This window comes from Gorilla gorilla, chromosome 1, assembly GCF_029281585.2.
Source record: "Gorilla gorilla gorilla isolate KB3781 chromosome 1, NHGRI_mGorGor1-v2.1_pri, whole genome shotgun sequence".
Lineage (NCBI taxonomy): Eukaryota > Metazoa > Chordata > Mammalia > Primates > Hominidae > Gorilla > Gorilla gorilla.
The window spans coordinates 100,519,181-100,545,907 of NC_073224.2; the positions used below are offsets into that span (position 1 = coordinate 100,519,181).

At 49.6% G+C, this 26,727-nt stretch overlaps 3 protein-coding genes and 1 pseudogene across 7 annotated transcripts in view; 3 read left to right on the plus strand and 1 right to left on the minus strand.

Moving 5' to 3' along the window:
• VHLL (VHL like) lies at positions 9,456 to 9,875 on the plus strand (annotated as a pseudogene).
• On the plus strand, positions 12,957 to 15,980 carry GLMP (glycosylated lysosomal membrane protein). 3 transcript variants are annotated; one of them, XM_004026962.4, is made up of 6 exons: positions 12,957 to 13,146; positions 13,654 to 13,911; positions 14,105 to 14,305; positions 14,434 to 14,652; positions 15,094 to 15,350; positions 15,461 to 15,980. In XM_004026962.4, the coding sequence occupies exons 1-6, from the start codon at positions 13,027 to 13,029 to the stop codon at positions 15,624 to 15,626; spliced, it is 1,221 nt and encodes a 406-aa protein (XP_004027011.1). In that variant the 5' UTR covers positions 12,957 to 13,026; the 3' UTR covers positions 15,627 to 15,980. The 3 variants fall into 3 exon arrangements, with proteins under 3 accessions (XP_004027011.1, XP_004027013.1, XP_004027014.1); XM_004026964.4 differs by lacking the exon at positions 15,094 to 15,350 and having other exon boundaries at positions 12,981 to 13,146; XM_004026965.4 differs by lacking the exon at positions 13,654 to 13,911 and having other exon boundaries at positions 12,981 to 13,146.
• Positions 15,981 to 16,223: 243 nt separating this feature from the next.
• Positions 16,224 to 26,083, minus strand: TMEM79 (transmembrane protein 79). Of its 2 annotated transcripts, none has more exons than XM_004026967.5 (4): positions 25,943 to 26,083; positions 23,023 to 23,822; positions 22,531 to 22,744; positions 16,224 to 17,266 (listed from the first exon to the last, which is right to left on the minus strand). In XM_004026967.5, exons 2-4 carry the CDS (start codon positions 23,777 to 23,779, stop codon positions 17,053 to 17,055), a joined length of 1,185 nt encoding a protein of 394 aa, XP_004027016.1. In that variant the 5' UTR covers positions 23,780 to 23,822; positions 25,943 to 26,083; the 3' UTR covers positions 16,224 to 17,052. The 2 variants fall into 2 exon arrangements, with proteins under 2 accessions (XP_004027016.1, XP_018879983.1); XM_019024438.4 differs by lacking the exon at positions 25,943 to 26,083 and adding an exon at positions 24,600 to 24,779.
• A 38-nt stretch (positions 26,084 to 26,121) lies between these two features.
• The window catches only part of SMG5 (SMG5 nonsense mediated mRNA decay factor), a 33,720-nt gene continuing 33,114 nt past the window's right edge, over positions 26,122 to 26,727 (plus strand). Inside the window, exon 1 of one of the 2 annotated variants that reach the window (XM_004026961.4) lies at positions 26,122 to 26,398. In XM_004026961.4, coding sequence (XP_004027010.1) covers positions 26,325 to 26,398 — 74 coding nt within the window. In that variant the 5' untranslated portion in view covers positions 26,122 to 26,324. The remainder of the gene's footprint in view (positions 26,399 to 26,727) is intronic. The other variant, XM_019024411.3, reaches the window with a different exon arrangement.

Here is a 26,727-nt window from a genome sequence, read left to right on the forward strand (position 1 = left end):
ATGCCAGTATCCTGTCACAGTCAGACCTCTCTGTCTTTCTGTTAGCAGAAACAAAATATTTAAATTCCATTTGTTTTTATCAAGGAGAGAAAAAAAATCTGAGTAGTGGTCCCGGGATGCTAGAGGCTAGGTGGTACTAGCCTTTGATTTCTTCAGTGTTCCACTTGGCTACTGGGCTTTTCACCCTCCCATCTGTCCTTATGACTCATACATTTAGCCTTGTTTATCTCTTCCCTGACCATGGGACCTAGTCACATAAAGTTGAATACTTGGTAGAATAATGGTAAGTACTGTCTAACAGATGTGTTCTAGTCTTTGAATGTTAACTAATGGATCCTCACAACAGCCCTCTAAGACAGGTAATGTTATCCCCCATTTTGTGAGGGAGAAATCTAATGCATAGATAGGTAACTTGTTAAAGGGTCACAAAGCTGGTAAGTGGCAGACCTGGAATTCATATGTAGGCACTGTGGTTCTAGAGGCCATGCTTTAGAGATGGGGTTTCTCCGTGTTGGTCAGGGTGGTCTCAAACTCTCTACCTCAGGTGATCCACCCATCTCATCCTTGCAAAGTGCTTGGATTACAGGTGTGAGCCACCATGCCCGGCCAAGGAAGCCATGCATTTATAGCTGGCTATCGTGACTGATCTGAGGTGTGGGATGGAAAGGGGCTTGTGAGATGCCTATGGCTTTAGCTTCCTGCTTAGGTCAATCCAAAGCTCTCTGCCTATACGCTTCTGCAGGGGGCTCAGAAATAAGCCTACCTGCCTTTTGCTGAAATCTCTGCCTCTTTGCTTGCAGTGTTTTAATTCTCTTGGAGCTTTAACTCCTCAGAGATGATGAGTTAATTCTTTTTTTTATTTATTTTTTTGAGACGGGAGTCTCGCTCTGTCGCCTGGGCTGGAGTGCAGTGGTGTGATCTCAGCTCACTGCAACCTCTGCCTCCCGGGTTCAAGCAATTCTCCTGCCTCAGCCTCCCGAGTAGCTGGGACTACAGGCGTGTGCCACTATGCCCAGCTAATTTTTTTGTATTTTTAATAGAGACGAGGTTTCACCATGTTGGTTGGCCAGGATGGTCTCCATCTCTTAACCTCGTGATCCTCCTGCCTCGGCCTCCCAAAGTGCTGGGATTACAGGCGTGAGCCACCACGCCTTGCCGATGAGTTAATTCTTTAATTAGTAAAACAAGATAGTGAAATATTGCCCATAACACCTGAGAAATGATGAAAGTCCTAGGAAAGCTAGTCATCTTGTAGATTCTTTTTTTTTTTTTTTTTTTTTTGAGATGGAGTCTCGCTCTGTCACCCAGCCTAGAGTGCAGTGGCACGATCTTGGCTCACTGCAACCTCCGCCTCCCAGGTTCAAGGAATTCTCCTGCCTCAGCCTCCCGGGTAGCTGGGACTACAGGCGCCTGCCACCACGCCCGGCTAATTTTTTATTTGTAGTAGAGACGGGGTTTCACCGTCTTGGCCAGGCTGGTCTCGAACTCCTGACCTTGTGATCCACCCACCTCAGCCTCCCAAAGTGCTGGGATTACAGGCATGAGCCACTGCGCCCGGACATCTTGTAGATTCTTTCCTCCCCTTTGTTCCTTACTCAGTCTAGGTTCGTTTTGTTTTCAGCTCTAATAGTTAAGCACTTGGGTAGTGTCATAGTCTTCCTTAACTATTATTGGTACCTGTTTTTTTTTTCTGAGACAGAGTCTCGCTCTGTCGCCCAGGCTGGAGTGCAGTGACGCGATCTTGGCTCACTGCAACCTCCGCCTCCTGGGTTCAGGTGATTCTCCTGCCTCAGCCTCCAGAGTAGCTGTGACTACAGGCACACACCACCATGCCTGACTAATTTTTCATAATTTTAGTAGAGACAAGGTTTCACCTTGTGTTAGCCAGGATGGTCTGCATCTCCTGACCTCATGATCTGCCTGCCTCGGCCTCCCAAAGTGCTGGGGTTATAGGCGTGAGCCACTGTGCCTGGCCCTATTGGTACCTCTTTTTTTTTTTTTGAGATGGAGTCTCACTCTGTCACCCAGGCTGGAGTGCAGTGGCACGATCTCAGCTCACTGCAAGCTCTGCGTCCCAGGTTCATGCCATTCTCCTGCCTCAGCCTTCTGAGTAGCTGGGGCTACAGGCGCCTGCCGCCATGCTCGACTAATTTTTTGTATTTTTAGTAGAGATGGGGTTTCACCGTGTTAGCCAGGATGGTCTCAATCTCCTGACCTCGTGATCCACCCACCTCGGCCTCCCAAAGTGTTGGGATTACAGGCGTGAGCCACTGCGACTGGCCTATTGGTACCTCTTTTTTAAAGCATCTGTAATATCTGCTTTCTTTTTCCTTTTTGTTCTTTTTTTTTTTTTTTTAGTTGTTTTTATTTGCCATTTCTAAACCTGCGTAAATCCTTCTGGCATGTTAGATCACTTTGGACTGTTTAGCTTTCAAAGCCCCACTTTGCTGTCTAGAACTTAGTGATTTACAAATTTAGCATAGGCCATATGTGGCAGCTCATGCCTGTAATCCCAGCACTTTGGAAAGCCAAGGCAGAAGGATCACTTGAGCCCAGAAGTTCAAGACCATCCTGGGCAACCTGGCAAAATCCTGTCTACAAAAAATTTTTAAAAAAAATTTTTTTTTTTTTTTTTTTTGAAACAGAGTTTCATTCTTGTTGCCTCCTGGGTTCAAATGATTCTCCTGCCTCAGCCTCCTGAGTAGCTGGGATTATAGGCATGCATCACCACGCCCGGCTAATTTTTTATTTTTGTATTTTTAGTAGAGACAGAGTTTCTCCATGTTGGTCAGGCTGGTCTCAAACTCCTGGCCTGCCTCAGCCTCCCAAAGTGCTGGGACTACAGGCGTAAGCCATCGCACCTAGCCCAAACAAAAATTTTAACAGTGATGAAAGCCTGCCCAGGCCATTTCTGCTGCCCTGCGTGAACCCTATTCACTAAACATTTGATTCCATGAGTGTGGTTTTCCCATGTCCTTGACTGCTGATGATCCTTCCCCTGTCAAATTCCTACATTTTAGTCAAGTCCTATCTCCCCTGCCATAAAGCAGTAATTTGGGGGCTGGTGTGGGAGTTTGAATTCCTGACTGCTATTTAAGCCGTCTACACTCAGTCAAGACTTGTTTTTATTCTCCCTTATCAGATTCCAGAGTTGATACCTTAGAAGATAAACATACAGTCATTTCTCAGTATCTGTGAGGGATTGGTTCCAGGACACTCCCCTATACCAAAATCTGCAGCTGTTCAGGACACTTACATCATCGTCATTATCATTATTATTATTATTATTAAAGACAGAATCTCTGTCACCTAGCTTATTATTTTATTATTATTATTATTATTATTAGAGACAGAATCTCTGTCACCCAGCCTGGAACGCAGCAGCACAATCTTGGCTCGCTGCAACCTCCACCTCCCGGGTTGAAGCAATTTTCATGTCAGCCTCCTGAGTAGCTGGGATTACATGCCTGGCTAATTTTTGTATTTTTTATAGAGATGGGGTTTTGCCATGTTGGTCAGTCTGGTCTCAAACTCTTGACTTCAAGTGAACCGCCTGCCTTAGCCTCCCAAATTGCTGGGATTGCAAGCATGAGCCACCATACACAGCCAGGACACATTAAATGGCATACTATTTGCATATAACCTATGTACATTCTCCCATATAATTTTTTTCTTTTTTTTTTTTTTCTTCGAGACAGAGTCTTCCTTTGTTACCCAGGCTGGAGTGCAATGGCGCAATCTCAGCTCACTGCAACCTCTGCTTCCCAGTTTCAAGTGATCCTGCCTCAGCCCCCCAGGTAGCTGGGATTTCAGGCATCCGCCACCACACCCAGCTAATCTTTGTATTTTTAGTAGCTACAGGGTTTCACCACGTTAGCCAGGCTGCTCTCAAACTGCTGACCTCAGGTGATCCGCCTGTCTTGGCCTCCCAAAGTGTTGGGATTACAGGCGTGAGCCACCACACCCAGCCCTTCTTTCATATACTTTAATCATCTCTAGATTACTTATGTAACTTAATGTAATGTCAGTGCTGTGTAAATAGTTATTATACTGTTTTATTTGTAGTATTTTAAATTTTTCCCCAAATATTTTCTTTTTCTTTTTTTTTTTTTTTTGAGATAGTCTTGCTCCATCGCCAGGCTGGAGTGCAGTGGCACAATCTCGGCTCACTACAACCTCCACCTCCCGGGTTCAAGCAATTCTCCTGCCTCAGCCTCCCGAGTAGCTGGGATTACAGCCCGGTTGTATTTTTAGTAGAGACGAGGTTTCACCATGTTGGCCAGGATGGTCTCGATCTCTTGACCTTGTGATCTGCCCGCGTCGGCCTCCCAAAGTGCTGGGATTACAGGCGTGAGCCACCACGCCCGGCCTTTTTTCCTCAAATATTTTCAATCCACAGTTGAATCTGTGGATGAGGAGCCAGCAGATACAGAGGGCCAAGCCAACTATACCTTTTTTCTCCAGAAAAATGAGTTTCTGAGAACATTTTGAGAGTTTATTTCTGGAGTAGCTATTTGTGGTTTGGGGGGAGGCAGGAAATTGGATCCCTACTAAATTACAACAAAGTTAGTTCCAGGCAGCTGAAAGGTGTAAATATAAGAAAATATAACCATAAGAGCACTAGAAGAAACATGGGGTTTAAAATATGTGAGGGGACTTCGGGAGGCCGAGGCGGGCGGATCACCTGAGGTCGGGAGTTCAAGACCAGCCTAACCAACATGGAGAAACTCTGTCTCTACTAAAAATACAAAAAATTAGCCTGGTGTGGTGGCGCATGCCTTTAATCCCAGCTACTCGGGAGGCTGAGGCAAGAGAATCACTTGAACCTAGGAAGCGGAGGTTGCAGCGAGCCAAGATCGTGCCATTGCACTCCAGCCTAGGCAACAAGAGCTAAACTCCATCTCAAAAAAAAAAAAAAAAATGTGAGGGGGTAGGAAACTCCATACAAAGTTTGCACTGCAAAAACAAAAGGGAGAGAAGATGTTGCAACAACATTAAGTTAATTTCCTTAAAGAACTTTTAGGGTGGACAAGATGGTGCATGCCTATAGTCCCAGCTACTAAGGAGGCTAAGGTGGGAGAATCACTTGAACCCCAGAGTTTGAGGCTGCAATTGAGCTATGTTTGCACTACTGCACTCCGGCCTGCGTGATGCAGCAAGACCCTGTCTTAACAACAACAACATAACACTTTTAGAACTTGACGATTAAGAAAAGGCCTGTAGAAAAATAGGCAAAGGATTTAAAAAGCTCCAGAGGAGCAAAAATTGACTAAAACATGAAGAGATGCTTAACCTTATTCAAAGGGAAATGTAAGCATAATTTGGTAAACACTTGCAATGTGTTCCTAAGCATGTGGTTTGAGTGTCAATTGGTAAACCTCATATAAAGGGCAGTTTGAGCTGACGATTCCACTCCTTGGTACGTATCCTGCTGAATTTGGTTATTAATATGAAATGCTGAGATCTCAGTATTTCTCCTTGGTTGAGTCCATTTCAGACAGGGATATTCTTTCCAGCATTGTTTGTCACAGCAAAATATTACTACATCAACAAGGTTCTGGTTAAATAGATCCATGGAACATACCCCTGCAAGGAGAATGAGATAACTCCAAGTGCATTGATACAGAACATTCCTCAATATATGAGTTAAAAATGCAAATTGGGGCCAGGTGTGGTGGCTCACGCCTGTAATCCCAGCACTTTGGGAGGCCGAGGTGGGTGGATCATTTGAGCTCAGGAATTCAAGACCAACTTAGGCAACATGGCAAAACCCCATCTCTACTAAAAATACAAAGATTAGCTGGGCTTGGAAGTGCACGCCTGTAATCCCAGCTACTTGGGTGGCTGAGGCAGAATAGCATGAGCCCAGGAGGTGGAGGTTGCAGTGAGCCAAGATCTCACCACTGTACTCCAGCCTGGGTGTGACAGCGTCTCAAAAAAAAAAAAAAAAAAAACTGAAGAACAGTGTTTGGGTACCACTGTGTATTATTTATATGTAATTTCTATATATTTGTATTAAGTATAGGATATCTTTAGAAGGATACATAAGAAACTGGTAGTGGGCCAGGAGCGGTGGCTCATGCCTGTAATCCCAGCACTTTGGGAGGCCGAGGTGGGTGAGGTGGGTGACCTGAGGTCAGGAGTTCGAGACCAGCCTGGCCAACATGGTGAAACCCCATCTCTACTATAAAATACAAAAATTAGCCAGATGTGGTGGCACATGCCTATAATCCCAGCTACTTGGGAGGCTGAGGCAGAATTCCTTGAGCCCAGGAGGTGGAGGTTGCAGTGAGCCAAGATCGTGCCACTGCACTCCAGCCTGGCCAACAGAGCAAGCAAACAAAACAGACAAAAAAACTGGTAGTGATGGTTGTCTCGGGAGGGACCAGTTTGCTGGTGAATAGGAATGATGCCCTTTGGTACTTTTTTTTTTTCTTTTTCTTTTTTTTTTTTGTGACAAGATCTCCATGACGCAGGATTTTTCTCAGCCACTTTGCCAGCCGGGGACCTCTGCAGCCGGCGATGCCCCCTGCCCAGGCCTCGCGCCCCGGGCCTGCTGCCGGAGGTACCCTGCCCACTTAGCCCACCTGGCCACGCCTGGTTTGTACACTGGCTCAGCCCTTGGCTGGGCTGGGGCATGCCCCAGGCTGCCTGTGTTTCAGCTTGTACCCACGTTCAGCAGTTCCTGAGTTCTTGTCATGCATCCAAGAAGAATGAGGTTATGCTGACAGTTCAAAGGGTGAAGAGGGTCGGAGAGAATTTCATTGAGTGACAAAACAACTCTTAATGGAGAAGGGACAGGAGAGTGGTCTCCCAAGTTAGGTGGTTTCTCTCCCATTGTGGCTGGGTCCGGGGCTTTGATGGGCTCAAAATGGGTGTGTGTGTGCAGATTGGTTTGAGTGTATGCGGAAAAAAAAAAAAAAGAGCTAAAACAAAGGCACCACTCAGCTGGGCGCGGTGGCTCACGCCTGTAATCCCAGCACTTTGGGAGGCTAAGATGGGCAGATCACGAGTTCAGGAGATGGAGACCATCCTGGCTAATACGGTGAAACCTTGTCTCTACTAAAAATACAAAAAAATTAGCCAGGCGTGGTGGCGGGTGCCTGTAGTCCCAGCTACTCAGGAGGCTGAGGCAGGAGAATGGCTGAACCCGGGAGATAGAGCTTGCAGTGAGCCGAGATCACGCCACTGCACTCCAGCCTGGGCCACAGAGCGAGACTCCATCTCAATAAATAAATAAATAAATAAATAAATAAATAAATAAACGCACCTCTCAAAGATGGGCATGACAGTGTAACAAACCAATTAGGGAAGGGTAGGTATATGTAAAACAGGTGACACGTGGGGATCAATCAGAGGAAAGTGCAACAAACGGGAAGAGTGATTCTCAATCCCACCTGTGCATTTACCCAGGACTTGTAGCTTGGCTTTCAACTGTTTTCGGCTTGAAGGTGGGGTTTCATTGGGAACCTGCCCCTGTCTGCCTAGGATTTGTCTGTTTGTCTGCCTCCTGTTGCTAACCTCACTTTGTTGCCCAGGCTGGAGTGCAGTGGTGCAATGGGAGGATCAAGGGATCCTCTCATTTCAGCCTCCGGAGAAGCTGGGACCACAGGCATGCACCACCATGCCCGGCTAATTTTTGTATTATTTTGTAGAGATGGGGTCAGGCTATGTTGCCCAAGCTGGTCCTGAACTCCAGGACTCAAGACATCCTCCCACCTCAGCCTCCCAAAGTGCCAGGATTACAGGCATGAGATACCACACTGAGCCCTCTGGTACCTTTTGGATTTTGTACCATGTTCATTTATTAGTCAAAATAAGATTAAAGTAGGCCAGGTGCAGTGGCTCGTGCCTGTAATCCCAGCACTTTGGGAGGCCAAGGCGGGCAGATCACTTGAGGTCAGGAGTTTTGAGACCAGCCTGGCTAACATGGTGAAACCCCATCTCTACTTTAAAAATACAAAAATTAGCTGGGCGTGGCAGCAGGAACCTGTAGTCCCAGCTACTTGGGAGACTGAGGCAGGAGAATCGCTTGAATCTGGGAGGCAGAGGTTGCAGTGAGCCAAGATTGCGCCACTGCACTCCAGCCCGACCAAACAGTGCAAGACTCCATCTCAAAGAATAAAAAAAATTTTAAAAAAAAGTGCATCCCACCAGATATCACCTCCCTCTTTTGACAAGTACTTGTATTGCCCCCATATCCTATTTTCTCATATCTTATCTTTTCTCCACAATAAAATTGTGAACTCTTCTTGGACCAGAACCCGAATAACGAAGTGTTCAATAAATATTACGTTTTTTGGTTTGTTTGTGTTTTGTTTGTTTGTTTGTTTTTTTGAGATGGGGTCTAGGTCTGTCACCCAGGCTGCAGTGCAATGGCGTGGTCTTGGCTCACTGCAACCTCCACCTCCCAGGTTCGAGCGATTCTCCTGCCTCAGCCTCCCGAGTAGCTGGGACTACAGGCGTGCACCACCTCAGCCGGCTAATTTTTGTATTTTTAGTAGAGATGGGGTTTCACCATGTTGGCCAGGATGGTCTCAATCTCCTGACCTCATGATCTTCCTACCTCGGCCTCCCAAAGTGCTGGGATTACAGGCGTGAGCCACCACAGCTTTTTTGAGATGCAGTTTTTTTTCACCACAGTTTTGTTTTTTGTTTTTTTTTTTGAGATGGAGTTTCACTCTTGTTGCCCAAGCTGGAGTGCAATGGCTCCATCTCAGCTCACTGCAACCTCCAACTCCCGGGTTCAGGCGATTCTCCTGCCTCAGACTCCCTAGTAGCTGGGATTACAGGCGCCTGCCACCATGCCTGGCTAATTTTTTGTTTGTTTATAAGATGGAGTCTCGCTCTGTCACCCAGGCTGGAGTGCAGTGGCGTGATCTTGGCTCACTGCAACCTCTGCTTCCCAGGTTCAAGCAATTCTCCTGCCTCAGTCTCCCGAGTAGCTGGGATTACAGGCATGCGCCACCATGCCCGGCTAATTTTTTTGTATTTTTAGTGAAGACGGGTTTTCACCATGTTGGCCAGGCTGGTCTGGAACCCCGACCTCAGGTGATCCACATTGGCCTCCCAAAGTGTTGGGATTACAGGTGTGAGCCACTGCGCCTGGCCATGAAGTGTCCAATAAAAATTAGATTGACATAAAGAACCCTCAGGTGTGCTATCTCATGGAATACCCTCAAATTCCTCTCTGGATCTTCCTATCACAGTTGTATTATTGGGATCCCATTTGGATCTCTCCCACTATAGGTAGCTCTTCAGTGGGACGGGCTAGGTAAGAGAGGCTGGGAGTAAGTCTGTCTGATCTAGGATGTCTTGCTTACCACCCAGGTAGGGGGTTATATACTCCCAGCCTTTCTGATTCCATTGTAACTCTTGCCGAAATCCGGGTGAACGGAAGTAGTCTCTTTAAGAACTGGTATGGGCAGGCCCAAGTTGTCAAGGCTTTGGAGGTAATGCCCTGGAGAGCGGGGAACGGGGTGGGGTTAGAGGCCCAGGCGGGCACCCAGGAGGCAGGCCCAGAAGAGTACTGCCAGGAAGAGTTCGGCGCCGAGGAGGAGATGGCAGCCGGAGCAGCATGGCCTGTGCTGCGCTCTGTGAACTCACACGAGCTCTCCCGGATCATCATCTGCAATCACAGCCCACGAATCGTGCTGCCTGTGTGGCTCAACTACTATGGCGAGCTGCTGCCCTACCTGACGCTGCTGCCCGGCAGGGACTTCCGCATCCACAACTTCCGAAGCCACCCTTGGCTCTTCAGAGATGCAAGGATACATGGTAAGCTTCTGGTTAACCAAACTGAATTGTTTGTGCCATCTTCCAATGTTATTGGACAGCCTGTTTTTGCCAACATCACACTGCAGTGTATACCCTGAAAGAGCAATGCCTCCAGGTTGTCGGAAGCCTAGTCAAGCCCAAGAATTACAGGAGACTGGACATCGTCAGATCACTCTGTGATGATCTGGAAGATCATCCAAATGTGCTTGAAAGACCTGGAGCGGCTGACGCAGGAGCACAGTGAAAATCTGTGGATGGCTGGGCACGGTGGCTGACGCCTGTAATCCCAGCACTTTGGGAGGCCGCAGCAGGCAGATCACTTGAGGTCGGGAGTTCGAGACCAGCCTGGCCAACATAGTGAAACCCGTCTCCACTTAAAAAATACAAAAATTAGCTGGGCGTGGTGGCACATGTCTGTAATCCCAGCTACTCAGGAGGCTGAAGCAGGAGAATTGCTTGAACCCGGGAGGTGGAGGTTGCAGTGAGCTGAGATTGCACCACTGTACTCCAGCCTGGGTGACAGATCAAGACTCCATCTCAAAAATAAATAAATAAATAAATAAAGAGAGAGAGAGAGAAAAGAAAATTAATGGACGGAAGAAGAGACTGAAGAATTTTTTCTTTTTTTTTTTTTGAGACAGAGTTTCGCTCTTGTTGCCCAGGCTGGAGTGCAATGGTGCAATCTTGGCTCACTGCAACCTCCACCTCCCAGGTTCAAGCGATTCTCCTGCCTCAGCCTCCCGAGTAGCTGGGATTACAGGCGCCGCCATGCCCAGCTAATTTCGTGTGTGTGTGTTCAGGAGTTCAACAGCAGTCTGGCCAACATGGTGAAACCCTGTCCCTACTAAAAATATAAAAATTAGCCAGGCATGGTGGCGCACGCCTGTAGTCCCAGATACTTGGGAGGCTGAGGTGGGAGAATCGCTTCCACCCGGGAGGTGGAGGTTGCAGTGAGCCGTGATCACACCACTGCACTCCAGCCTGGGTGACAGAGCGAGACTCCATTTAAAAAAAAAAATTAGCTGGGCATGGTGGCGTGTGGCTGTAATCCCAGCTACTCGGGAAGCTGAGGCAGGAGAATCACTTGAACCCGGGAGGCAGAGGTTGCAGTGGGTCGAGATCTCGCCATTGCATTCCAGCCTGGGCGACAGGTGAGACTCCGTCTCAAAACAACAACAACAACAACAACAACAAAAATCCCCCCAGTAGAGAAAAATTTGGAAGAGACAGAAAAGTAAGAAGGAAAAAAAAAAATCACTATAGATACACTACTTAAATACAACCGCTATTAGCATTTTGAACTATTTCCTTTATCCTTTTTTACATAGTTGAGATCTTACTGTTTATATAGTTTTGTATCCTACTTTTTCATTTAATTTTATAACAAATATTTTTCCATGTTATAAGCTCTTCATAAACATTAGTCTTTCTTTTGCAATTAATGTTTGGGGTATTTTTTGGCATCTTTAGTTCCTTATCCTAACCTTTGTGCACAAGCCCTGTGTTCTAAAATCAGAGTGATGGCTAGTGTGGTGGCTCACCCCTATAATCCCAGTACTTTGGGAGGCCTATGTGAGAGGATCAGTTGAGCACAGGAGTTCAAGACCAGCCTGGGCAACATAGTGTGACCCTGTCGCTACAAAAAAAAATTTTTTTTTAATTAGCCAGGCATGGTGGCATGTGCATGAAGTCTCAGCTACTTGGGAGGCTAAGGCAGGAGGATCACTTGAGCTCGAGAGTTTGAGGCTGCAGTGAGCCGTGATTATGCCACTGCACTCCAGCCTTGGTGACAGAGCAGGATGCTGTCTCAAAATAAATAAATAAAATAAAATCAGAGTGAAGCAAAGAAAACAAACACTCCAAAGTTTTCTACAACCCTTTTAAATTTCACCAAATTTTAGCCCGTTCTTTCTTTCTTTTTTTTTGAGATAGAGTTTTGCCCCTTGTTGCTGAGGCTGGAGTGCAATGTCACAATCTCGGCTCACTGCAACCTCTGCCTCTTAGGTTCAAGCGATTCTCCTGCCTCAACCTCCCAAATAGCTAGGATTACAGGTGCCTGCCACCACGCCTGGCTAATTTTTGTATTTTTAGTAGAGACGGGGTTTCACCATGTTGGTCAGGCTGGTCTCTAACTCCTGACCTTAAGTGATCCACTCACCAAGGCCTCTCAGAGTGTTGGGATTACAGGCGTAAGCCACTGTGCCCAGCCTAGCCCCTTCTTTCTCTCTCTCTCTCTCTCTCTCTCTTTCTATATATACATATATATATATATATATTTTTTTTTTTTTTTTTTTTGAGACGGAGTCTCGCTCTTGTTGCCCAGGCTGGAGTGCAGTGGCACAATCTTGGCTCACTGCAACCTCTACTACCCGGATTCAAGTGATTCTCCTGCCTCAGCCTCCCAAGTAGCTGGGGTTACAGGCGCCTGCCACTGGGATTACAGGGGCCTTCCACCGGGATTTCAGGGGCCTTCCACCGGGATTACAGGGCCCTGCCACCGTGCCCAGTGAATTTTTTGTATTTTTAGTAGAGATGGGCTTTCACCATCTTGGCCAGGCTGGTCTTGAACTCCTGACCTTGTGATCCACCTGCCTCAGCCTCCCAAAGTGCTGGGATTACAGGTGTGAGCCACCGCGCCTGGCCTTTTCTTTCAACATTTAACAAATAAGTTGGCTTTTTTGTAAGTATGTTGTTGTCATTTAGTGACACATCTCTAAATATTTACAATTTTTGTTGAAATGTTAGGCAGGGAAGAAGAACCACATTGTTCCACAGGGAAGAAGAACCACAGAGTTTCATGTGCTGGAGTAGAAAGAAGGTGTATGAGTTCCACAATGGGACAGGGTCGGGGACTTAAGGCAATGTACTGGAGTAGTTCCCTGTTGGGTTTATTTTCTTTAACCTGTCTTTGTGTCAAAATGAGATTTCACGTTCCTCTTAAAACATGCCATTTGAATACTGTGTTTTTGGCATTGTCCAAGGAAGACTGAAAACTTGTAGCATGAATAATGTCTTTTTTTTCACTTAAAATCTTGTGACCATATTAAATTGTATTACTTGTAAGAGACTGACGTTTCCTGTTTTAAGATAGAATACAAAGCTTTTCTTTAATACATTAAATGGTGCTGACGAAAGGAAATTTTTTTAAAAAGCAAAAACTGGTTTGGCGGCTCCGCCCTTGAAAGGGATCAGCTGAACCCGAGTCATGTGACCCTCTGGCACCTCTTCCGTCGGCTGAATTGCGGCCGTATGCGCGGCTCTGTGGAGTGCGGCTGGGGTTGGGGGCACTGTGCCCCCAGCCCCCTGCTCCTTTGGACTCTACTTCTGTTTGCAGCCCCATTTGGCCTGCTGGGGGAGAAGACCCGCCAGGTGAGGGCCCTGGGGCTACAGCGATAGAAGTTTCAGGAAACGCTACCCTTGCAGGGTGGCTGGAACCGGGCATCCAGGGGCTAGGGGTGGAGGGTGGCTGCCAAGAGGAGGGTTCTTCAACCTGGAGGGTGTGGGAGATGGTCATGGGTCATGGGACGGGATTGTGGAGTACGGCGAATGTGAGGGTGATGTCTGGACCCCGACTCAGCCCTGGGTGACCTAGGTCCAGGCAAGTGTTGAATGTTTTCTTCTTCGCAGCCCTGTGCCCTGACCTGCCCACCAGGGTCAGGGGAGTCCTGGCTGTACCCTCTACCCTACCCCTTTTCATCCTGTCCCCACTGCCCCTTACCCCAGGGTTCCCTCAGCTCCCGCACACATTCCTCTTGTCTAGTCCCCAAAATCCCATCCTTTCTCCAGCACTTTCCAAGCCCCCCTCCCCTCAAGCTTCTCTTTTGCCTGTCTCTCCTTGATCCTGTTCCCTCAACCCTCCACTACTCCATGTTCCAGGTATCTCTGGAGGTCATCCCTAACTGGCTGGGCCCCCTGCAGAACCTGCTTCATATACGGGCAGTGGGCACCAATTCCACACTGCACTATGTGTGGAGCAGCCTGGGGCCTCTGGCAGTGGTAATGGTGGCCACCAACACCCCCCACAGCACCCTGAGCGTCAACTGGAGCCTCCTGCTATCCCCTGAGCCCGATGGGGGCCTGATGGTGCTCCCTAAGGACAGCATTCAGTTTTCTTCTGCCCTTGTTTTTACCAGGGTGAGGAGGTTGGGAGAGAACCAAGGAGAAGAGTGCAGAGGAGAGAGTTCATCCCAATTAGAGGGTGGAACTAAAGACTGGGGGTGGGTGAAATAGACTCAGATATGAAAGCCTTGGTAGGGGGTGAGTGGGAGGTGTGGTCTCGGGAGAAAAACTGAGGCAAGCCCAGTTCCACCCTACCCCCATCCTCCAGCTGCTTGAGTTTGACAGCACCAACGTGTCCGATACGGCAGCAAAGCCTCCGGGAAGACCATATCCTCCATACTCCTTGGCTGATTTCTCTTGGAACAACATCACTGATTCATTGGATCCTGCCACCCTGAGTGCCACATTTCAAGGCCACCCCATGAACGACCCTACCAGGACTTTTGCCAATGGCAGCCTGGCCTTCAGGGTAAGGCGTGAGAAATCGGAAAGAGCTCAAAAAGGCTGATTTGTGAGGGTGGGATTTAATGATGGAGGTGGCCCTTAAGCACAGGCATCCAGCTATTTCCCACACCTCCCATGCTTCTTCCTTCCTAGGTCCAGGCCTTTTCCAGGTCCAGCCGACCAGCCCAACCCCCTCGCCTCCTGCACACAGCAGACACCTGTCAGCTAGAGGTGGCCCTGGTTGGAGCCTCTCCCCGGGGAAACCGTTCCCTGTTTGGGCTGGAGGTAGCCACATTGGGCCAGGGCCCTGACTGCCCCTCAATGCAGGAGCAGCACTCCATCGACGATGAATATGCACCGGCCGTCTTCCAGGTCAGGCTTCCTGGAGAGAGGCAGATGGGTGAGGAATGTAGGTGGGACACCATTGGGACCTAAAACTCATTCAACCATTTGCCATTTAGCAACACTTTCTTTGGGTCGTTTAAGAGCTAGGCACTGTGCTAATGAATCTGACCCAGTCTCTGCCCTCAGTGGAGACAGACAGAAAGTGCAATATGACTTACACTCTGGCAGATGGAGATCTGCAAGGGGGCTAGGGGCCAAGAGGAGGGCTGAGTCCAGACTTGGAGGTTTGGAAAACAACTCAGTCCTCACCCAGTCGAACTCCCCATTTTTACAGAGGAGGGATTGAGGCCCTGCCTAGGACTCAGGACTCCTGCTGCTAGTCACAGAATAAGGCTGGGAGTGGCAAGGAAAAGAGGGTCGGGCACAGGTTGGTCCTCTTTACCCTCCCTTGTTTGCCTTTCTTCCCAGTTGGACCAGCTGCTGTGGGGCTCCCTCCCATTAGGCTTCGCACAGTGGCGACCAGTGGCTTACTCCCAGAAGCCGGGGGGCCGAGAATCAGCCCTGCCCTGCCAAGCTTCCCCTCTTCATCCTGCCTTAGCATACTCTCTTCCCCAGTCACCCATTGTCCGAGCCTTCTTTGGGTCCCAGAATAACTTCTGTGCCTTCAATCTGACGTTCGGGGCTTCCACAGGCCCTGGCTATTGGGACCAACACTACCTCAGCTGGTGAGAGCCAGGGCTTGGGCCGGGGACTTGGGGAGTTGAAGTGGACAAAGGCTGAGCCTCCCAGCCTTTCCTCCTAAGCCCGCTTACCTCTCTCTCTCTGCTTGCTCTAGGTCGATGCTCCTGGGTGTGGGCTTCCCTCCAGTGGACGGCTTGTCCCCACTAGTCCTGGGCATCATGGCAGTGGCCCTGGGTGCCCCAGGGCTCATGCTGCTAGGGGGTGGCTTGGTTCTGCTGCTGCACCACAAGAAGTACTCAGAGTACCAGTCCATAAATTAAGGCCCGCTCTCTGGAGGGAAGGACATTACTGAACCTGTCTTGCTGTGCCTCGAAACTCTGGAGGTTGGAGCATCAAGTTCCAGCCGGCCCCTTCACTCCCCCATCTTGCTTTTCTGTGGAACCTCAGAGGCCAGCCTCGACTTCCTGGAGACCCCCAGGTGGGGCTTCCTTCATACCTTGTGGGGGGACTTTGGAGGCGGGCAGGGGACAGGGCTATTGATAAAGTCCCCTTGGTGTTGCCTTCTTGCATCTCCACACATTTCCCTTGGATGGGACTTGCAGGCCTAAATGAGAGGCATTCTGACTGGTTGGCTGCCCTGGAAGGCAAGAAAATAGATTTTTTTTTTCACAGGGCTCCAGTCTCTTGATGTGTGAGTGTTGTTGGGTTGGTCTTGGGCTGGTTCCAGGGAATGGAAGGGCTAAGAGATGGGCTTGTAAGGCAAGTTTCTGTTTGAGGCTCCATTTCCTGCTGTGGAACCAAGGAACCTGCCAGCCCCGCTCCACCAGGTAGAGCTGGGAGGTTTCTATCGTCATCTGAATTAAACAGGGAAGGGACACTCGAGACTGGGGGACAAACAGGAAAAAAGAGCCAGCAAAGACTGGTAGTAATTTATTGTTACACACACACACACACACACACACACACACACACTAGGTTAACATCAACCACCGCACCATCCAGGCACTCCCCAGCCACCATACGTGGGCACAAACACACACACAGCCCTCTTGGTAGGCAGATTTCCCTGTCTGTTCCCCTCTTCCCGTGGGAGAGACATGCCTTCTGGGCAGTTTAAAGGTGGGAAGTTACAGGGGCCTAAATAGGTAAAAGAGCAGCAGCTCTGGACTGGCCAGCTGTAAATAGTAAATAGGCCAGTCATGGAGGGTCCTGAATCCAGATCCCCAGGAAGGTTTTCACCAAACACCACAGTCCCATTTGATGTGATGCCCAGCCTCTATCCTTAAGGCATTTCCAGCGTCCCTGAGGCGCTCTGCTTAGACAACTGGCACAGAAGTGGTCAGCGCCTTGGCTGTGGCTCTGCCTCCTGCCTCACGGGAAGCTGGGGAGTGGAGCAGAGACCAGCATTAGGGAGCCTTGTGGCAGTGGTGAGAGGCTGCTCAGGAAGGAGCTGTGCCTCTCCCCTGGTCCTGGCCCCATGCCCTCAGCATCCTTAAGAAACACGGCTGTCCACCTTTTTCCCTGCAAGAAAACTAAGTCCATCCCTTATGACTGTCTCGGGCCCCAAAGGTGAAGGGCAGCTCCGGCAAGGGGAGAACTCTGATTGGAGTCCCTGTTGGGGCAGTAGCAGGGTTCCACCCACCGCGGTCCTAGGCCTGGGGGCGAAGTCCAGGCCTGGCCACAAGGTTCAAAGATGTGTCAGACCCAAGCCGCTACCCCCTACTCCGAGGGCGAGGGCGGAGAGCCTCAGCCCCAGGGGCGGGGCCTGTAGTCGGAGGCCGAGCGGGCGTGGTCCGGGTAGTCCAGGCGGCTCTCGGTGGCAGTGAGCATGCGCTCCGGCTCCACCACGAACATGTAGTAGAGGTTCCACATCAGCATCGACAGCAGCGGCAGAAACGTCAGGCCGTAGCCGAAGCCTCGGAAGGAGCGGCCCACGGCAAAGGTCAGCCAGTAGATCAGCCTATGGGGGCAAGAAAAGGGTCAGGCTACTCTCGAGGGAAGTGCGTCAGCTGATTGGCAATAGGCTGACGGTGGGGGGAGTAGATAGGGGAGGCAGATGCAGTTGGTGGGTATGGCTGGTACTTCCAAATACAGCCAAAGTTTATGCACTTAACATGTATTAGGCACAGCGCTAATTACTACAAGTGATTGATTTGACTTCCCCACATCTTTATGAAGTTGAGTAAGTTATTCCTTTCCCTCTTTTATTTACTTTTCGATTTATTTTTATTTTTTTAGAGACATGGTCTTGCTATGTTACCAGTCTGGGCTCAAACTTCTGGCCTTGAGTGATTCTCTCACCTCAGACTCCTGAGTAGCTGGGATTACAGACGCGAGCCACCACACCTGGCTGTACAAACTTTAAAATGTTTGAGCAAATTCAATGAGTATAGTAAAATATCTTCCTCCCTTTACCGATTCCCACCCTATTCTCCCCCACCCCCACCCCAGGCATCAATATTATGGTTTCTTGTGCACTGAGTGATTTTTTAAAATTATTATTTTTTTATTTTTATTTTTTGAGACAGAGTCTCGCTCTGTCACCCAGGCTGGAGTGCAGTGGTGCGATCTCAGCTCACTGCAACCTCTGCCTCCCGGGTTCAAGCAATTCTCCTGTCTCAGCCTCCCGAGTAGCTGGGACTACGGGCGCCCGCCACCACGCCTGGCTAATTTTTTGTATTTTTAGTAGAGATGGGGTTTCACCCGAGATGGTCTCAATCTCCTGACCTGATGATCCGCCTGCCTTGGCCTCCCAAAGTGCTACCGCGCCTGGCCTATTTTTTTTTTTTTTTTTTTTTTAATTAGAGATGGGGTCTCTGTCAGCCAGGCTGGAGTGCAGTGGCAGCCCCCAACTCCTGAGCTCAGGCAGTCCTCCCACCACAGCCTACCAAAGTGCCTTGGCCTCCCAAAGTGCTGAGATTACAGGTGTGACCCACCATGCCCAGCAGATTTTTTTCTTTTATTTATTTATTTCTTAAAGACCAGTGTGCTTTTCTTGGAGAAAGAAGAAGAAAAGAACAAAGAAGGAAGAAGAAGAAGAAAGAAAGGAGGAAGAAGGGGGAAAAAGGAAGAAGGAAGAAAAAGAGCCAGTGTGATAGTACATTGAGTGATTTTTTAAAAAGTGCATATATGAGCAAAAAGTTATTTTTCCCTTTTCTGAAGTATGGCAGCATACTATATAGACTGTCTCTGCATGTTTATTTTTCCCCCATTTAATATATCCTGGAGATCATTTTATATCAATATAAAAATGGTTTTCTCATTCTTTTATAGCTGCAGTGTGTTCCACTGTATTTATCCTCTTGCAGATGAAGAAACTAAGATTCCAAGGGTTAAGTAAGACTGGTCCAAGATCACACATCTGGGAAATAGCAAAGCCATGATATGAACCCAAACCTGTTCATTACCTTCCCTTCTGCCAATTTGAGGGGCAGAGGTAAAGAGGAGAGCAAAGAAGCCACCTCTAGGAGGGCTTGAAGCCCAGAGGATGGGTCAGCCACAGATTTCGTGGAAGATATGTTCAATACACACCCCTCAATGGAGGGAGGGGAGAGCAACTTCCTCTTAATATATGAAGGATCACTTCTTAATATATGAAGGACCACTTATTACATGATTCATGTGCCTCTATTCTTTTTTACCTGTGAAAGGGAGGGAAGAGTAACTGCTGCTTCTCTTCTGCACTAGGAAGCAGCATAGCATAATGAACCAAGTACCAGATTGTTTTTTTGTTGTTCTTATTGTTTTATTTTTTGAGACGGAGTCTCGCTCTGTCGCCCAGGCTGGAGTGCAGTGGCCCGATCTCGGCTCACTGCAAGCTCCGCCTCCCAGGTTCACGCCATTCTCCTGCCTCAGCCTCCCGAGTAGCTGGGACTACAGGTACCCGCCACCATGCCCGGCTAATTCTTTATTTTTATTTTTAGTAGAGACGTGGTTTCACCGTGTTAGCCAGGATGGTCTCGATCTCCTGACCTGGTGACCACCTGCCTTGGCCTCCCAAAGTGCTGGGATTACAGGCGCCCATCACCACACCCGGCTAATTTTTTGTATTTTTATTAGAGATGGGGTTTTACCATGTTAGCCAGGATGGTCTCGATCTCCTGACCTCATGATCCACCCGCCTTGGCCTCCCAAAGTGCTGGGATTACAGGTGTGAGCCACCACGCCCGGCCCCAAGTACTAGATTGTTTTAAGCACTCTACATGAATTAACTCATTTAATCCTCATAACAACCTCATTTTACAGATGATGAAACTGAGGCACAAACTGCTTAATGAACTTGTCCATGGTAAAGAAGAAAGGACCCTGGATAAGAGAGGAAAAGGACCTGGATTCTAGTCCTGCCACTATTGCCGACTGACCTGAGCAACTCTCTTCCCCTAATCTGTTGTGATTTTCCCTTTGTAAAATGGGAAGTCTGGACCAGACAATCACTGAGTCTTCCTTTAGCTCCCTGATGATTTTTACTGCTTAAGCCAACTTCTATCTGAGACCAGTATTCCCCAAGAGTTTAAGATGGGAAGCTGAGTTACATGAGCAGGAACATATTTATTTTGGGAAAACCTATTGGGAGAAAATGCAAGGCTGCATGATGGTCAGGAGGCTGGTGGGACAACTGACTGCTGGACCACAATCAGAAGTGACAGGAAGACTAATTTTAGCTCAATAGGAAGAATATTTTATTTTAGCGAGCTACCTGGAATCGTGTATCAAAAGTAACAAGAGCAGGCCAGGTGTGGTGGCTCACACCTGTAATCCCAGCACTTTGGGTGGCCAAGATGGGTGGATTATCTGAGGTCAGAAGTTCGAGACCAGCCTGGCCAACATGGTGAAACCCTGTCTCTACTAAAAATACAAAAAAAATTAGCTGGGCATGGTGGCTCACACCTGTAATCTCAGCTACTCAGGGGGCTGAGACAGGAAAATTGCTTGAGCCCGGAGACAGAAGTTGTAGTGAGCCAAGATTGCGCCACTGCACTCCAGCCTGGGTAACAGAGTAAGACACCATCTCAAAAAAAAAAAAAGAAAAAAAAAAGTAACAAGAGCATATGTACTACGGAAAATGGAAAGAAAAGACCTGCATTTGGGTTAAGAAATTCAAAGGTGCCTTCTAGATTAACAGTAGTTCATGTGAAAATACCCCTAAGGATTTTTTTTTTTTTTTTGAGACAGAGTCTCACTCTTTCGCCCAGGCCAGACTGCAGTGGCGCTATCTCGGCTCCCGGGTTCACGCCATTCTCCTGCCTCAGCCTCCGAGTAGCTGGGACTGTAGGCGCCCGCCACCGCACCCGGCTAATTTTTTTGTATTTTTAATAGAGACGGGGTTTCACCGTGTTAGCCAGAATGGTCTCAATCTCCTGACCTCATGATCCGCCCGCCTCCGCCTCCCAAAGTACCCCTAAGGATTTTAGGTGATGGCAAAGTCTGAATGAAAGGAGAGTAAGGGCCAGGCGCAGTGGCTCACGCCTGTAATCCCAGCACTTTGGGAGGCTGAGGCGGGCAGATCACCTGAGGTTAGGGGTTCAAGAACTGCCTGGCCAAGATGGTGAAACCCCATCTCTACTAAAAATACAAAAAGTTAGCTGGGCCTGGTGGTGGGCACCTGTAATCCCAGCTACGCGGGAGGCTGAGGCAGGAGAATCGCTTGAACCCAGTAGGTGGAGATTGTAGTGAGCTGAGATCCTGCCATTGTACTCTCCAGCCTGGGCAACAAGAGTGAAACACTGTCTCAAAAAAAAAAAAAAAAAAAAAAAATGGAGAGTAAGAAGGCTGCGAGGAGAGCTCACATGTCCTTGGTTTGTATGAAGAAAAGGACAGTACCCTCTACCAGGGCCCTCCCCTCATTGACAAACAGGAAGAGAAGGACAGTACCCTCAACCAGGCCCCCCAACCTTGACAGGCAGAAGTTTCTTCCCAGGACAAAGAAGAAACCAGGGCCATTTTGCAAAGTAGACACTAGGGGGACAGGGTGTTAGAGTGGGGGGATTGAGAGGTCGTGTCAAATATCTAAATTTGTCCTAGGCAGTTCTGGAGGTCAGAATCTGGATAAAAATGTTTAGTGTAGTATAAAGAAATGTCTAACAATTAGGACCTTTAAAAATGGAAAAAGACTGGTTTATATGAAGAATTGAGGCTGGAAGCAGTAGCACATGCCTGTAATCAGCACACTGGGAGGTTGAGGCAGGAGGACTGCTTGAGGCTGGGAGTTTGAGACCAGCCTGGGCAACATAGTGAGACCTCATCTCTATATTTTTTTAATTTTAATTATTTATTTATTTGTTTGAGATGGAGTCTCACTCTGTCACCCAGGCTGGAGTACAATGGCGCGATCTTGGCTCACTGCAACCTCCGCCTCCCAGGTTCAAGCGATTCTCCTGCCTCAGCCTCCTCAATAGCTGGGATTACAGATGCCCACCACCACACCCGGCTAATTTTTTGTATTTTTAGTAGACCTGGGGTTTCACATTGTTGGCCAAGCTGGTCTCGAGCTCCTGACCTTGTGATCCACCCACCTCAGCCTCCCAAAGTGCTGGGATTACAGGCGTGAGCCACTACACCCGGCTATTTATTTTTTTGAGATGAAGTCTAGCTCTGTCGTCCAGGCTAGAGTACAGTGGCACGATCTTGTGTCACTGCAATCTCCGCCTCCTGGACTCAGGCGATTCTCCTGCCTCAGCCTCCTGAGTAGCTGGGACTACAGGTATGCACCACCATGCCCAGCTAATTTTTGTATTTTTAGTAGAGACAGGGTTTCACCATGTTGGCCAGGCTGGTCTCGAACTCCTGACCTCAAGTGATCTGCCACCTCGGCCTCTCAAAGTGCTGAGATTACAGGCATGAGCCACTGCACCCAGCCTTGTCTCTATTTTGAAAAAATATATCTATTTTTAAGTTGTACATTTGGTCATAGGGGGTGTTCAACTAGAGACCAAAACAGCTACCTGACCAGATTGCCACAGGAGTGGCTGCAATGGGTGCATTGATCTAGATGACACCTGAAAGCCTTCTTGTTCCATATGGTTATATGTGTCTCTGAAATCGGCTTCCATCTGCTGACCAGCTGAGGTAAGGTGCAAGAGAGAAGGTGGACTTATCTCCCCAGGGCACATATTTGGGCCAGTGTAGAATCCGGAAAGCTCCTGACCCTGGCTCTCCAGACATTCAGATGCCTAGGTTCTCTAGCACCATCCCCTCTCCCATGCCCCACCCTCTGCCCCAACTTACCGGGAGACGGCAAAGAGACCAGTGAGCAGAGGGAGCAGTTTGAGGGTATCCTGGGGCAGGTAAGTGGAAAGCACGGCCAGGTTGAAGAAGTAGAGAATAAAGAGCTGAACCGACTGGGCCACATATCGCCGGTGGATCTCCACCTCCCGCCGTGGCTCCCCAAAGGGCCGAAGGGCAGAAAAGCATAACAGGCTCAGCCCGTACACCAGGATCCCTGGGTGGAGTTGGGAAACACAGGGTAGGGTCAGAAAAGGCAGGGGAAGGGCACAAGAGGCAGTAAGCTGGGAGCAGGTTCACTGTGGGCAGTGCATGGGCTCTACACAGTGGGGTGGAGGTGGTCCTGGGAGGAGATGGGCATGCAGACTGGCAGGGGGTGGGAGACCCTGAGGGGCCCAGGTCAAGTGAAGGGAAATCCTCCCACTCCCCACACCAGGCAGGCCCTGCCCTCCTCAAGTCCACTTCCCGATGCCCCCTTTCTTCTCACAGGCTCACCCAGCACAATGGGGAAGGTGGCAAAGACCCCGCAGCGCAGTGTGTAGATCAGGCGGGAACTCATGGTGGGCAGCCGTGGGACATCAAACGGCAGGAAGGCATATGCCCCGTATAGTAGGCAAGGGAAGAGAATGAGTGCGGCTCCCATGGAGGCCACAGCCCTTAGCCACTCACGGTCTCCACAGCTCCCGCAGCCCCCACAGGAACAGCCAGGCGGCCTCACCACTGCCTCAGCCCACTTGCGCTCAGTGGGGTCGGGGTGGGTGACCCGGGGGGGCATGAAGGTTCGGCACTCGCCCTCGCCTGCCTCACAGCGCACGATAAGGTCTTCTTGGGGCTGCCGCTCAATGCACTGTAGGTCAATAGGCACGAAGGCACGGGCCGCTTTCTCAGGCAGCAGGTTGGCATCGTCTTCGGGCAGCTCCTCTAGCTTGGTAAGTGGTTCTGACTCAGGGGGCTCTGGTTCAATGTCCCGCCAGCCAGGGGGATCCGGGAACGGAGCACTGGGCTGAGGGCCGGTCCCCCAGGGCAAGGTGGCAGCCTCACTTACTGTGCTGTCTAGACCATCCTCAGCCCCCTCTATGGCTGTGGGAGATCCAGCTGAAGACCCCACTCTGAGGGACTCAGCTCCCGGGGATTCGGCCCCACCTTCCCCTTCTGGCTGCCGGCCATTGGGAACCAAGGCCTGGGGTGAGCTCTTCTCTGGGGAATCAGACCTCTTCACTTCCAGTAGGGCCAGGGTCTCCTGTTCTGTCATCCTGGGGCCTCAGTTCTGGGATCTACCACAAGGTCATGTCATCCTGCAGGGAGCAGATGAAAGCTCTGTCAGAAACCCCTGCCTTCTAGTTATTAGGACAGGTTGACAGAACTCATACTCTCCAGGGCAACTGGCTTCATGGGTTTTGGCCCCTTCTGGAGCCTTAGGGAGAATGTGGTACAGAGGAAGACACTGAAACAGAGGGAGGAGGGAAGGAAGTGAGCAGCTGAAATGGAGGCACCCTTTCGACATCAAATGCCATCCAACAGGAGAGGGTGAGTCAAGGGACACAGGCCCTGGCAGCTGTGAACTCAGTCAGCCTCCACCCACACCTTCTATGCCCCTCCACCAAAACCCCTGGAGTCATGGCCACTCTAATGCAGGAATAGGAGGCAGAAGAGGTGTCTAGAACTTTGCCAAGTTTCTTTCCCACTGAGGATCTTGCTGTAGACAGAGAAGCTTCCCCTCCACTGTCCCATGCCTACACATCCCTGCTTGGAACCCTCCTGCATTCCAAGTGAGACCAGTGATTTGCCAACTAATCTGACCCAAAGAGCTGGCAGTTCCAGGCACCCTCTTCCTTCACTGGTACTTGGTCAGTTCCCAAACTCCTCGCTAGCCCACCTCATCCATCTCTGCAGGGCCTGGGTCTGCTATTCCGATATTTAGGTCTGATCATGGCTGTTTTCTATGCCTTCTCTCCTGTCTTTCTCTCCTCCCTGCTGCCCTCCATCTCATTGCTTCTGGATGGGACTGATTCCCTTCCTTCATCTCAAGGGCCCTCCAAACCTTGCAGTTTGGACCCATGACATCCTCTTACTTTCCATATGGAGTGGAGGGTCCCCAGCGTCTGTCCATCCGTCCGTCCGGGAAGGAGCTGCCCAGCTACCTGCTGGCTCTGCAAGTATTTCTCTCTGTCTCCCTCCCTTTACCTGTGTCTCAAAACCTGTCTGACCAGAGCAGGTGGGGCCCAGATTAAAGGGGCAGGCCCCGCCCTCCTGAATCTGCCGACAAAAAAAAGCATCAGAGGAGGATGTCATCCTTTCTGAAAGTTGGGATGCAGCTGGGCAAAGGGGTAAGTTCACATTCTAGGCACCTGGAATGTGTAAGAACTCCCAGCTCAGGAAAGCAGAGGGAGAAAAGTGGATTTGTGCAACAAAGGGTGCTCGGAGTAGGCTGGGATACCCAGAAATGGAATTTGTACACTTATTCATTCAGTAAATACTTACTGGACACCAATTATTAGCTAGGCAGACACAGAAGAGAACAAGATGACAGTCGAGGTCTCTGCCCTTGAGAAGCTTATGTTCTATTGGGGTAATAGATAATGAAGAAGCCTAGCAACTAAATCAATTAGACAATTTTAATAGGAAAGACCTCTTTGGTAAGGTAATATTTGAGCTGAAACCTGATGGGAAATCAGGAGTATGAGTGTTACAGACAGAGGAACAGCAAGTGAAAGACCAATGGATGGGAAAGACTTAGGCTGTTTCAGGAACAGAAAGAAGGTGGGTGGCTGCAGCCAGGAGCATAGCGGTAGAAGGGCAATTTATGTTCTCATTACAATTCATACACAGGCAAAAACAACAACAACAAAACAAACCACCCTTGCTTTTTAACTTAGGTCGTAAGCTAAAACAAGACAAAGCAGTCACGCTCCTAGCTGTAAGCCCACCTGCCCTGATTTCCAATGTGAGGATCAGGAGACAGAAACGTGAGGGACTAGCTTCTCATTTCTGTGAGTCCTTATCCCTAAAATCATTTGAGCTTTGGGAGGGCAGGGATAGTGTCTAGCTTGCTCACCTCTGTGTGTCTAGAATCTTGCACTGTGGCTGGAAGATGGCAGTTCAATAAATGTTACTGGCTTGTAAGAGATAGATATGCAAGCTGGAAATCTTTGGGAGGGGAGCTGAAGGGCCGAGACGCTTGTACAAGTCATTTCTTCCGGGGCTTTACTCCTATGTGATGCTCGGCCCTTTCCAAGGAAACTTTCACATGCACTTTTTGTTTGTTTAAATTATGGGGGAAAAGGGAAAGCTGGAGTCACTCTAACCAGTAATCTGAAAGAGGCTTGGCTCAAACGGGGAGGCGGGAAAGGGGCAGAAGGATGGACCAAATGACCATTGTAGGACAAAGCAGTCACGCTCCTAGCTGTAAGCTCACCTGCCCTGATCCAGTTAAGCTTTGGCCGCCTCAGTGGGTACACTGTCCGTTCTCTGATAGCTTTGCCAATAAAGTTTTTCGCAAGGGTTTGGAGAAGCCGGAAAGACGCCATGCTGCCCAGAGTTAGTTCTGGCAACTTCCCGGGAGGGAAAACGAGTTTCGCGAGATTTGGTAGCAGCAGGCCACTGGTCCGCAACTGTGCGGCTGCCATCGCGAGATTTGGCAGGCGGAGGAGGAGCTGTCGCGGGCAGCCGCCTCACAGCGATGGCGGCCGAGCAGGGCCGGTGGCGGCGGCTGCGGCTACGGCCGGAGACGGCAGTGTTGGCAGTAGTGGTGGGTGGCGGGGGCCTGTGACCGGGAGCTGCCCCCGGACCCGGGCACCATGAGCCAAGGCCCCCCCACAGGGGAGAGCAGCGAGCCCGAAGCAAAAGTCCTCCACACTAAGCGGCTTTACCGGTGAGAGGGGCCAGGGCGTGAGAGCAGCCGCCGAGGGAAGTGGGGAGACGGCGAGGGGCGGGGCCTCCCGGGCGGGCGGGGCCCGGGTGTCGGGGTGAGGTGCGGGCGAGGAAGGAGGGTGCAATTTTGGAGGCGGGGCGGAGTCCCGTAGTCACTCGGGATGGAACTGAAAGGAGGAATTGGGTGGGTGGGAGGTTTGGAGGGAAGCACGTGGAGGAATCCCCTCTGCAGTGAGCTTGCTTGGGGCGGGCACTAAGCTTTGTGGAGTTGGGGTAATAGGGTGGGAATTGAAGGCTGGAAGGGTTGGGTAGGTGAAGGTGGGGTCACAG